Source organism: Protopterus annectens, chromosome 2.part1 (assembly GCF_019279795.1).
Source record: "Protopterus annectens isolate FY-2018-M chromosome 2.part1, PAN1.0, whole genome shotgun sequence".
Lineage (NCBI taxonomy): Eukaryota > Metazoa > Chordata > Ceratodontiformes > Protopteridae > Protopterus > Protopterus annectens.
In genome coordinates, this window is record NC_056729.1 from 695071239 (window position 1) to 695084427 (window position 13189).

The following is a 13189-nucleotide window of genomic DNA, read 5'->3' on the forward strand; positions in this document are numbered from 1 at the left end:
ATCTGATTCCCTTTTGGAGTATTTAGTGTGTTGTGTGAATTCAAAATCTTTACAGCTCGGTTGATATGCTGAAATTATCCTTATTTTTTTTTAAGATTGGAAACTTATTTTTATTAAAAGAAAATTATTGCCCAATTCAAATCTTAGGTTTTTAAATGATTAATATCATTGAAAGTAATCGTTTAACATCTTCACTTCTCTTTTGTTAGGCTAGATTTTCAAAAGTTTATAATACCTAAGTGAGGTCTGCATCACATGTGGACTAGTGCATAGCTCTTGGGGGCATTTACTTTGGTCTCCTCAGGGTTGTTTGCTTGGTGCAACATAATCACTGGTTGTGCTCTTAAAAAGAGTATCAGTATGTTGCAAGGAGTATTTATCAATAAAGTAAAAAAATAAATAAAAATGAGCATTAGCTGTCTAGTAAGGCCTAGTTTAGGGCTGCTTCTTTTTGTTTAGAGTTCAGATGTCTGAAGAGGAATTAATCTGTTGTGCAGATGATATTGCACCTAAAACTGCCTTGTTTGTAATGTGATATATTTTTAATGGCTGAATATGCAATTTGAGGTACAAGCAATAGATCTGAGCAGTAGACATTAGCACCCTGATTTCACTGTACTTCGTAATCTGGCAGGACATTTTGTCGAGACAGTTGTAATAAGAACCAAATATAAATCATTTTGGAATCTGGCCCAAACTGTTTCTTGTTCTGTCTGGCAGTATTAGTTGACCTTTTGTTATATTCTCAGCTGCATCTGATTACAAAACATTTGCTTAACATTAAGGGAAATTTCATAATTAGGAACTAGACAAAATGTAAAAATAGAAGTATGTTATATGTGAAAGGTTGGATAAAAATTAAAAAACTTGTTCTCACTTTGTATGAAATGTAGCTTGCACTTTATTATTACTAATGTTAAACTGAAAATATAAACAAGTTTGATATTCATTTTGTCAGTGATAAGTGATCATTGTGCTGTTTATTGATTGCAGAACACGTCGGATCTTCACACAGCTTGGACTGGATGATTATACTGCTGTTAACGTTCAAATTCTTGGTTCAGAAAGTACTTATGGTCCTAATGCTAGAATGGTGGGAGATAATGTAAGTACATTGTCTATAATATATATATATATATATATATATATATATATATATATATATAGATAGATAGATAGATATATGTATAACTGTGCAAAATTGTTAACTGGTTAGTGCTGACCTACTCTTGTTTAGTTTACTTTTATTACTAAAAGTATGGCGTAGATGTAATATAGTAAATCAGTTTAAATCTGTTTTTAGTGTCATGTGATTGTAGAATATGGTATATGCAAAAATTAGTTCTGTGTTTTAAAACAGGGCCCACGTGAAGCTGTTGTTTGGCTCGCTGTACACCACAGTCAAAAAAAAGCATTAGAAATTTTTTCAAGAGAGGTTGCACCTGCAGGCACTGGAATGGGTAAGTGGAAATCATTACCTCCATTGTAGTATGTAAGTGTGGCATTGATATGCATGTGTCCTTGGCTCAACACTTCTTTTTTTTACTGCTTACACTGTTTGGAGCATGAGCCTTTCTCTTGTTAGTGAAGTCCCGTGCTCTGTAAGCCATCAAATTTCTAGCCAATACCTCCATAATCATTGCCTTTATTGTATTGGGGAGGAACATCAGTTGGTAAACTGCCATTCATATCAGTTTTTAATGCCAACACTTGGAGATACCCGTGAAAGAAACAGTCACCCTTCTTTCTTTATAACTAAACAGATAACTATTGAGAGTTCCTCACTGGGCAATTAGTAGGTGGGTCCTCTACACAACTCCAGGCATATGTAAGAACATCAGTGTAATACCACAAGTACAAGCACTCAGAGAGCTTGAAAAGGCATGGGTGTCCATAGTGTAAGTCCATTGTTCAGCTGACTGTCCCACTCACCCTGCTTCCTGAAGATGTTGTGCTTGTTCTTGGATGTTGTGGAACTGAGCATTCAGTGAAAGGGGACTTGGAAGAGACATGTCCCTGACTCTTACACGTGTATGGTGTATCCTGTGTTTTTATGTAGTGACCAGACCCTGGCTGCTTTGCAAGATCTCTGGTCAGCCAGACTGATTATGAGTACTAGATGTCCTTCCTTATCACTGTTGCAGTATTCCTTACTACATTGATATCCTACCGAGGATAGCTCTACTTCTGGACAGCATACCGCCTTAGGCCCTTCCAGGTATTGTGCATTAGATGTACGTCCTACATCCAGGAAATAATGTACATAACTTGTATACTAGCTCCTAATCCTCAGAACATCTTTGCCTCCACTCCAAATGCCACTTCTTTGAATTTGGTCTTTGAAGTTGTTTGTCGTATTGTTTTCAGCTACAGACCCTACGGCAGATATACCCCACTAGGGACAGTTTCTTCTTTCTTTTTGTTGGGTTACCATTTGTACATGTCATACAGAAAGTGGAAATGTGAGTGTGGGAGGCAGATTCCCCATAAAGCTGGACATAACAAGTGCCTTTTCTAACTAGATGCAGACCATGATCACACTCAGTGTGTTGTTTGTCAGGCTTTTGTACCCAAGACCCTTCATAGCCATTTCTGCTCCCTTTCTGTTTACGCAGAGAACTTGTGTTGAAGTTGCTAGCTAAAGGAACTATGGCTTCTGACTCTGCCTGCCCAGATGTGCAGACGCCTCTTAAGACGTAGTGTAGAAAGATACAGTTGGAGACTTGTGCTGTCTAACCTCTACCGGATGTCTCAATCCAGTCGGATGAAGAGCCCAAGGAATGTCTGGTTTTGACTCCAGCCCTCTTTGTTGAGATCCAGTTGGAGGCCAATACTGGTTGGTTACTCGCACTACTGCTGAGACTGAGCGTACTTCTGCTACAGACGAGAAGTGGATCCTTGGCTAATTATATTGGAGAGGCCTAGGGAGTTTCTCCAAATACTTCTTAGGCAAAAAGTCCCTGGTTCCCTTATTGAAGTCATGCAAGATTCTGATCTCCCTAAGCTTATAAGAGCAGACTTTCCTCTCAAGCAGAAGCAGAACTCTTAAGAATGTGGCTCCTTTAGAAAAGGATCCCCATAAGGAGTGGTAGGATTTCACTCAGGGTGTCTTCAAAGCCCTTATGATCTTGAAATGCACCAAGGGTTGTCTGCACCTTGTGCTCTTCCCTTTTCTTCTACTCCCTCTAAAAGACTTAGGGAGTCTTATTCCTCTAATGAAGATGTGGACTTGGATTCTGAGGAAGTGTCCCTAGCTAATCCTCTCCTAGCTATTCCTCTCGCTATTCCTCTCTTGCTTTAGAGTTGGGGTATGAAAATACTTTTCTCCTGATTTTCCTGTTAAGGGGCTTTCCCTTGGGGATACCATAGTAAAACTGATGGAGCACTTTCAGTGGGAAAGTTCCCAAATATCTGAAGTCCAAAAGAGGTACTATGCTCTCTTAAAGATGGAGTCTCCCAGGCCTTCTGCAGTTCCTCTTGTGTTGGAAGCCCTTCTGTCTACTTTTTCTGCTTCTTCTCAAGCTCCTGAGTTTCAGCCTTCTGCTGCTAAGAAACCTGACAAGTTTTACAAGGTGCCTGAGATTCGAACGTCATCTTCTAAACTTCTCTCTTCTGACAAGGACATTAGGGCTATGAGTAGGTATGAGGAAAAAAGTATATAAAAAGAACCAAAGGCAGCAAATACTTAAATCAGTGTAGCTCCGGTACAGTAAAGGCTGTCTTCCCTCTAGTAGTTCCTTAGTTTCATAAACAAACCATGTCGAAAATTCAATATTCAAAGACTTTAATAGTGCGACTTAGACAAAGACATAAACATGAAAAATAATCAGATTAAGCGCTTTCATCTCCTTCCGGAGACCTCATCAGAATCACCAATAACATATTCACCATTTCTTTTATATAATAACAGTTAAAATTTCATTGGCTGGCCATTAACATATCAATTATTCAATTGTTTAATGAACGAAATACAAGATTTAAGGCAGCATGCCAGTGGTGAAACAGGATCAATTTTTTGTTTTACTTCTATAAACATGTATGGTTACAATACTTGAAGGACAGTGACATTTCATACTTTTAAAACTTCCTAATTACCCTTATATAATATATAAATACATAAATACATAAAAACACACCCAAAAATACTTAGAATACATATTAAAACTGATGTTGAGTAAGTAGATAATTACATAAATAGGTAAATAAATAAATACTTGTATATAAATTTATATAATATATATATATATATATATATATATATATATATATATATATATATATATACACACACACACACATAAAAATTCCCCAATGTGTATAACTGTGTCTATATTGTAACATGTCCTTGACATGACACTAAATTGTAACATATCCTTATCTAGACACTAAATATTACACTCTAGGGGCTATGTACAATTAATTAACTGCTTTTAACATTATGTCTGTTGGGGTCCACAGAAAGTACTTTTAAAGCTGGAGTAATGGAAATGTGGTCATTCATACTCTTTCCACTACAGGCATCCAGTCTCAATTGCCATATCATTTCCCTAAACTCCAACTTTGTCTCCCAGTCTCCACCTCTTTCTGATTACTCTACTTCTTCGAGACCCCAAAACTTAAAAGCCTCTTTACATGTTAAGATGTGTCTATAAAGAGCATTATTTTCATTTTTCCTATTAATATCTCTAATATGCTCATACATTCTCTTCCTAAAATGCTGTTCAGTTTTGCCTATATAATACCCCCAACATATTTTACAATACGCTAAATAAACCACTCCTTTTGAATAACAACTATTATACTTCTTAGCTTTTAGTGTAATTTTTAAACTGGGAATTCTTACTTCTTTTTCTCCTGCTATGAAGGGACATTGTGAACATATTCCACATTTGAAAGTGCCCATTTTCAAAACTGTATTTTATTTTCCTTCTCTATAATATTTTTAACATTTTTGTTTCTTCTATAACTATATCTTAAATCATTTTGAAACACATTAACCTTGGTTGGCATATTTTTAAACATATCCCAAGTTTCATTAATACATTTCCTCAACCAACCAATATCTTTGTAATATGTTAATGTTAAGTATGGTAAAGACCTGACCCTACATTCATTGTTCAACTTATCTTCACTCTCAACCGCACTTGTACTATTTTCATTATTTGTGTTACTCAATAGCGGGGTATATATAGTTCCCCATCTCTCTATAACATATTCCTTGATAGGTTTAGTCACTTCAACTGGGTAGCCTCTTTGGTGAAACATCCTTTGTACATTTTCTATTTCACTTAAAAAATCAATCTTATCTGATGTCATTCTGGCTATCCGTATCATTTGCCCTTTAACAATGTTCTTCTTTAGTTGGTATGGGTGGTCACTCTCATAATGCAAATATGCATTAGAGTGGTGTTCTTTTCTATCTATTTTGGACTTATAAGTCTTCTCTTTATAGTCCTTTCTTAAGTTAATGTCCAAATAATGTATTTCATCTGTACCTATTTCATGAGTAAATTGTAAAAATGTGGTACTGTGATTAATGAAATACATAAATTCATCTATTTTTTCCTCAGAACCTTCCCATAAAATAAAAATATCATCCAAGAAGCGGTAATAACTTTTAATATATTTATAAAATTCAGATCTAAATAAATACTGCTTTTCCAGTAAAGCATAATAATGTTAGCATATATAGGCGCACATGCAGACCCCATTGCAACCCCATCCTTCTGGTGGTAGTAATCTCCCTGAAAAAATATGTAATTGTTCTTTAGTACTAATTCCATATTTTCCAGTACTAGTTTAAATTCATCAGCTGTCAGAAGGTTCATTTCCACTAACATTTTCTCGAAACATATTAAACCCTCAGTGTGAGGAATAACAGAAAATAAGTCTTTCACGTCTATTTTTATAAACCTAATTTCATCTCCATATGGATCTGTTCCTGTTTTCTTCAAAAAATCCCACGAGTCAATTAAAATATGCAGATATTTTGTGTGAAATCTCTTCAATTTTGTGTCTACATATATTGCCAAAGGCTGTGTTTTTGACCCTTGGGAAGACACAATAGGTCTCATAGGTGGATTAACAGTGGATTTGTGCATTTTTGGTAAACCAAATATAGCTGGAATAACTGGTTTGTGTACTCTCAAAAAATTATACAAGTCCATGTCAATTGAACCCTGTAATAGGTTATCCTCCAGTATGAAATCTATTTTTTCTGTATGAAATATTGATTTTATTTCTAGAGACCAATGCATAACAATCGTCTTTATTCAAAATTTCAAGCATTCTATTTGTATAGTCCCATTGATCCATAAGTACAACCCCACCTCCTTTATCAGGTTTCATTACCCTGATTTTACTATTTCCACTCAATTCATTTAGCAATTCAATTTCTTCCTTAGTTAAATTACTTGCCTGTTTTTATTGTCCTGTTTGTATTCATTCCTAATTCTCTTTAAAACACAGTTCTCAAAATTCATGATGTCATGATGAAGGGGGGGGGGGGTTGTACAAGCTTCGTCTTTTCAACACATTGTCATTTCCTTTTAATTTTTCATTTCTAAACATTTGTATAAGATTTAATTTTCTAGTAAAAATCTTTATATCCAATAAAATATTTTCTAAATTGGGTTTCCTTGTTGGAGCAAAGGTAACCCCCTTAATAAATAATTTAAAATACATTTTGTTAATATTAATATCTGTGTAATTAAATATATTAAAATTGTTTGAAGTATGAATAACTGTTCCTTGTTTATCAAATTCAAAAGTCTGTCCTTCATTATTGTTTCCTAACCATATATTGTCAGTTTCCACCTCTACTACCTGTATGTTCTCCTCCCATACTGGTTGTACTGGTAATTGCCTGTTACATGGGCATAAGAGGATTGTTGGGCTCGATTCCGTAACCTCTCGGACCTTCTCGGTCCTTCCCCTTCTAAAGGGACCCTCTCATTGTTGTTACTTCCTGTGTCATTAATGTATTCATCATTGTCATATGTGTAATGGTGGTTTCCACCTTGTCCCTTAAACCCACTCGTCTCTCTGTTCCTATGTATATCATAGTCGTATTGGTGGGAGTAGTTTTGTCCATCACCAAACCTTCTCTGCCCTCTAACATTCCTCTGTTCATTCTTGTAAGCTATTCCACACCGATATTCATTCAAATCCCTCTCTAATTTAGAAATGTTTTTGTTGTAACTGCATGTAGCAGTATTATCAACATCCTGTAATACTCTGTAGTACATATTTTTATATTCATCCACAGTAAATAGTAAGTCATCATTTATTTCACCATACAACCTATCTCTTTTTTGTCTTGTTCCATTTTCTGCTCATTGTTTTATCATGACTTTTAAAATGGCCAGCCCACAGTCATTGAAAATATCACATACAGTTTTAAAAAATTCGGTATCTATAACTATGTTACTAGGGAACTTATTGATCCTCAGTCCCTTTGGTACAATTTTATCCTTTAAACATTTATTAAAATATCAATTTTCAACTGCTAGGTTTTTGTACCTAGTTAAAAAAGTTTTCAAAGTCTTACATTTGTCTCTATAGGTCGTTCCTTCAGCCTGGTCCATGCCTGCTTGCCTGTTCATTTTAATAAATGAATTATTAAGCCACACATTGAAATCCAAGTTACTATAGTTGTTGTATGTATTCTTTCCACCAGCACCACGATGCTCATTGGCTTTTTTAGTATTAAAACCATTGTTGTTTAAATTGAAATTGGCCACAGTACTTTCTTGTCCGGTTTCTCCTCTCCAAACCCGACCGTTCGATTCACTTCTGGCGTTTGACTTCACTTCTGTCCCCTCGGCCGCCCTTGGACTGCTTTGTGCACAGGGTAACTCGTTCCCCGAATCTGGAAGCGGGTTGTCCGCCTGCAAGTAACTCTATATCACCCTAATAAGTTCATTGAGTAAAGTACTGTTGTTCATAGTGGTAGCAATGCAGTCACTAGTCGATTCTCTGTTGTAATGTTCCAAATCTAATGGGAGACTCCTCGAACCCGAACCACACACCTACAAACCAGTAATCCAAAAAGAACCAAAGGCACCAAATACTTAAATCAGTGTAGCTCCGGTACAATAAAGGCTGTCTTCTCTCTAGTAGTTCTTAGTTTCATAAACAAACCATGTCGAAAATTCAGTATTCAAAGAATTTAATAGTGCGACTTAGACAAAGACATAAACATGAAAAATAATCCGATTAAGCGCTTTCATCTCCTTCAGGAGACCTCATCAGAATCACCAATAACATATTCACCATTTCTTTTATATAATAACAGTTAAAATTTAATTGGCTGGCCATTAACATATCAATTATTCAGTTGTTTAATGAACGAAATACAAGATTTAAGGCAGCATGTATTTATGTATTTATATATTATATAAGGGTAATTAGGAAGTTTTAAAAGTATGAAATGTCACTGTCCTTCAAGTATTGTAACCATACATGTTTATAGAAGTAAAACAAAAAATTGATCCTGTTTCACCACTGAGCTTCAGTTGACTGCCTGAATGATAGGATCTCAATTTTTTTCAGGCCTCTACTTACTAAGAACGTGTAGCAGGTAGCAATGGAGGCAAGAAAGCCTGCTACTAGATAACCATATATTAGCAAATGGAAAATGTTTTCTAGTTGGAGATAAGACATAACCAGCACCCATTCAGGAATAGTTGTTCTCTGGTTTTACAGTATTTCAGTGAGTTACTGTCCTATGGCCTTTCTTATTCCTCTGTCAAGGTTCTTTTGTCATCCATTTCAGCATGTTTGCCCATGGATCATCGTTTAATACAGTCTCATGTCAAAATGGTTTTGAAAGGGGTTTTGCGCAAGAAAACTCCAAGTAAATTGGTAACCCTTTCTTGTGATTTTAAGTTTGTTTTAGAGAAACTAACACTTGCTCCACTTGAAATAGCTAACCTGGCTGACTTGAGGTTATTAACATGGGAAACAGTTTTAATGATTGCTCTGACCTCTGCAAAAAGACTATGTGAGTTGCAAGGTCTTATAGTAAGGTGACCCTGTCTCAGTTTCCACAGAACAGGGTTTCTTTGAGAACTAATCCTTCTTTATGCCTAAAGTGATATCAGAATTTACTTTAAGCCAAACTATCCACCTCCCCATTTTCTTTTCTGAACCTAAAATTGAGGGAGAAAGGATACTCTATATGTTAGATGTCCACAGACAACTCAGGCACAATCTTGACAGAACTAAATCTTTCAGATCTTCAGAGCAACCATTAATTTCTTGTGAAGGTAAAAAGGGGCAATGTGGGTCAAAGCAGACCATTTCCAAATGGTGATCTAAAGCTATTACCATTTGTTATACTCACCGTAACAAAACTATTCTATACAGGGTTAATGCCCACTCTACCAGGGCCCTAGCCTTGTTTGTGGCTTTTTGGAAAGGGTTGCATTCTCTAAGTATTCTAGAAACTGCTAATTGGTCCTCTGTATATACTTTTACAAAGAACTATAAGCTTGATTCCTTTCCTAGATCCAGCTCAAGCTTTGCTAGGTCCATTCTCAGGAATTTTAGAATAATAATGTATATATTCTTTTGCCTTTTCTAAGACTTGCTTATACCTTCTACTGTGAGTTGTAGAATTGTTTAGTTTAATTTCCACTAAAAGTGTTTAGTTTTACAAATTTATTTTATAACTTTTCTCTCTCAGAGTGCTAACTCTGTGTTGTACTTCTCATAGTTATATGCATTGTTAAATTTCCCATTTTTTTGCTTGGAGCTTTTCTCCCCGGGCCTCTACTGAAAATGGACATATATCCAGCTAGACTAGCCCGGTCAACAAATGTAAAATAAAAATAAATAAATAAATAAAAATAAAATTCTTCAGGGACTTCTGGATTCTTCTCCTACCACCTCCCAATTGTAGTAAGCTAGGATAATCTACCCATATAGTTAAGTCTACTACAGCAGTGGTCAACATGATGGATGTAGTACAGCTGTGTAAGTAAACTTACTATAACAGTAGATGTTCAAACAATGATTGCTGCAGTAGCTCCTCCCTTCCTCCATTCCCCTTGTTTTTTTTATGCCAAGTTGTGGACATTTATTTTTTGTTTTTCCTAGCATTGACCTTTCAAAGCTCAGCCTCTCCCTCTCTCTGTTAGCAGGAAAGCTCTGAAGCTTGGCACCAGACTTGTTTTTTTGTCTGCTTAGCTCAACCTTCCTGATAGTTTGAGGATGTAGAAGGTTTCCTGAAGCTTTGGAAGCTGGCTGTTATATCCTTGGCAGAATATAACTCTTATAGTTAAGGTTTCTCTACTGCAGCAATGATTTGAGCTTCTGCTATTATGTTAAGTTTACTTACACAACTGTACTTTCTGCTATTCCCTTATTGAGCTCTGCTTTTAGGTAACTCACCATTCTATCAAATGCAGCTATGATGCTGCTGGTACAATTTCTTGGGCTGTTGCATCTGGTTTTGTTATACGTAGGTACTCCTGGCTTAGATTAAAATCTCTCTGAAGATATAAAGGCCAAGTTGTTGGATTTTCCTCTTGAACACTTGGAATCAGTTTAGTTTTGCTGCTACAGAGCTTTTTAATACCTTGCAGGGTAAAGGGAAGGCCATTCAGGACCCCAAACAGTTTTTTCTTTCCCTTATCCCTAAGTTTCAAAGGAATTATCCTTCTAAGTCTGCCTCTGTGTGTAGACAGCAAAAGCCTCCCTCAAGGGGCAAGAGATCTTCAAAAAGGGTGTTTTTTGATACGCCTGCTCAGGATGCACAAGGTCAGAAGCCCTCTATTTCTGACAGATCTGCTTCTATTTGACATTCATCCATCCCTGCCCCTCACCCAGATTCGTCTTTCCTATCTAACTCTGTCCTATTCCATTTGGCAGCATATCATTGCCGATTCCTGGGTTCTTTCCTTAATAATAACAAAAAAAAAGTTACTTCATAGTTTGGAAATCCCTTCCACCTTTTTCACGGATTCCTGAGCTTCCACATTGCTAACTTCCTCACTTTCCTCCTATTTTTCAAGACCTTTTAGCTCAGGGAACTATTCAGCCTATTCCTCCCTCCCAGAGAAGTGCAGGTTTTAATTCCAGGATGTTTCTGATTCACAGGAAGGAGGGCTCTTGGAGGCTTATTCTGGATCTCTCCTTTCTCAACAGTTTTCAGAGAGTCTCCTCTTTCAAAACATTGTTCTTCAGTTCTTGTTCCCTTTGCTCCTTCCGCTGGCCTACCTGGTTTCTCTAGATCTGAAGAATGTTCATCTCCACATTCTTATTCACCTTCTCTTCAGGAAATGGGTATGGTCCTCTGTTTCTTCCTTACATTATCAGTTGTATGTTTTCCTTTTGGACTTCCTACAAGTGTGTTTACTAAATGTCTGGCTCTAAGTCATAGCATTCTTAAGAATATAGGTTATCCAGATTTTCCCTATTTGAACAGCCTTCACATTCAGGCCTATTCTTAACAGCTTATTGTACAAAATCACGACCTTACCATGCTTCTGTTTCACATTGTGAGGTTCACCCTCATTTTCAAAAAATTCTGTTCTGATCACTTCACAGGATTAAGTTTTCAAGTATAAACATTGCCTGTGATGGCTTTTCTTCCTCCTCCAAGCTCACGTTCTTGACAGCATTCTTCTGGTCTGTTCTTCCTTTACAAGTAGTGTCTGCAATAGAGTTTCTGTGGGCTCAGGCTTCTATCGTTCATGTGGTTCCTTTTCATAGACTCCACATGAGGAAGCTTCCATGCTATCTAAAGACAATTTGTCTTCAGCATTTTCATCCTCTGGAATTTCCCATTCCTCTCTTGCTTTGTCTCAAACAGGAATTTCTATGATGCATTCAACGGATATCTCTGAATCCAGTCCTGTCTTTTTGAACTCCTTCCCCCACTTAGGAGGTGTATACAGATATTTCAGATCTGAGTTAGGGGGCTTATTCCAACAACATCAGGGTCCAGGGAGTGTGGTCTCCCCAACATATGGAAGACCACATCAACATCAAAGACATGAGAGCTCTGCTTTTGACTCTTTAGCCCTGCATTCCCTCTGGTTTCTGGGTCCTCTGAGTTTACAGAGGCAACACCATGGTCATGTGGTATGTAAACAAGCAAGGGGGCACAAAGTTATACCTTTTTTGCAGACTGGCTCTTCTTGTTTGTGAGTTTGCTGTCAAGCATCATCTGATCCTTCAGGTGGTTTACAGTCTCTCAGGGCACAATCTGTTGGCAGGTAACCTGTGTAGGTCATCGGCAGATCCTCATGAATGGATGCTTCACAAGGAGGTCTTTCTGGACATTATCAGTCAGTGGGGTAGTCTCAAGCAGATCTGTTTGCCTCCCCTCTGACCAAGCAACTTCCCAGGTTCTGTTCCTGAATGTCATGTCCTCTGGCTTGGAAAGTGGACATCATGTCCTTTTCTTGGAAAGGGATGTTTTTGTATGCTTATCTCCCTCTTCCTGTGTTGCCCAAGGTCTTACACAAGATCATGCGGGATAGACCCAAAATCTTATCGATGACCCCCTTTTGGCCCAGAAGGCATTGGTTCCCCCCTTTTTTTTCATCTGGTAAGGGGCACTCTTCACAAGTTACCTCACAGGATGGATTTCCTCACACAGGACAAGGACTCTCTCATTCACCCTCATCTGCTCACCCTACATTTGACTCTTTGGGTGATTGCGTTTTGATTCTTTTTTGACGCATGTTGTGAGGATGTGCTTTTGGTTTTGCAGGAGGAAAAAAATACTTGAAAATCCTGTGTTGCTAAGTCGAAAAAAGATTTTCTGTTTGGTGTCACAGAAATGAACATGCCCCTCTTTTAGTGGATATTCCTACAGTTCTTTCGTATTTGTGTAAGTTGCTTAATTCTGGGCTGGCATACTTCTTTATTAAAGCTTATTTGTCAGACATTTCTGCTTGTCTGCATTCGGATCTGCTACTTTCCTTTAGATTTGAGGTTAAAAACAGTTTTTGAAAGGCATCTTTCATATTAGCCCCTCAAGAAAGCCCATTCCACTTTCTTGGACTTTAATTTTGTTCTGGAAAAACTGACTCCGCCTCCTTTTGAACCTACAGTTTTTGCCATGCTGTAATTTTGTACTTTGAAGACTGCTTTGTTGGTGGCTCTTACTTCTGCTAAGAGAGTCTGTGAACTTCATGCCTTCACAGCAGTTCCCTCTTTTCTCTTTTTTCATAGA

General features: G+C 37.1%; 1 protein-coding gene across 1 annotated transcript in view; it reads left to right on the top strand.

The window, feature by feature from the left end:
* LOC122794902 overlaps positions 1-13189 on the top strand; it is a 2498277-nt gene that overhangs the window by 1623662 nt on the left and 861426 nt on the right. The window contains exons 12-13 of the mRNA XM_044063498.1: positions 994-1105; positions 1361-1460. Coding sequence (XP_043919433.1) covers positions 994-1105; positions 1361-1460 — 212 coding nt within the window. The remainder of the gene's footprint in view (positions 1-993; positions 1106-1360; positions 1461-13189) is intronic.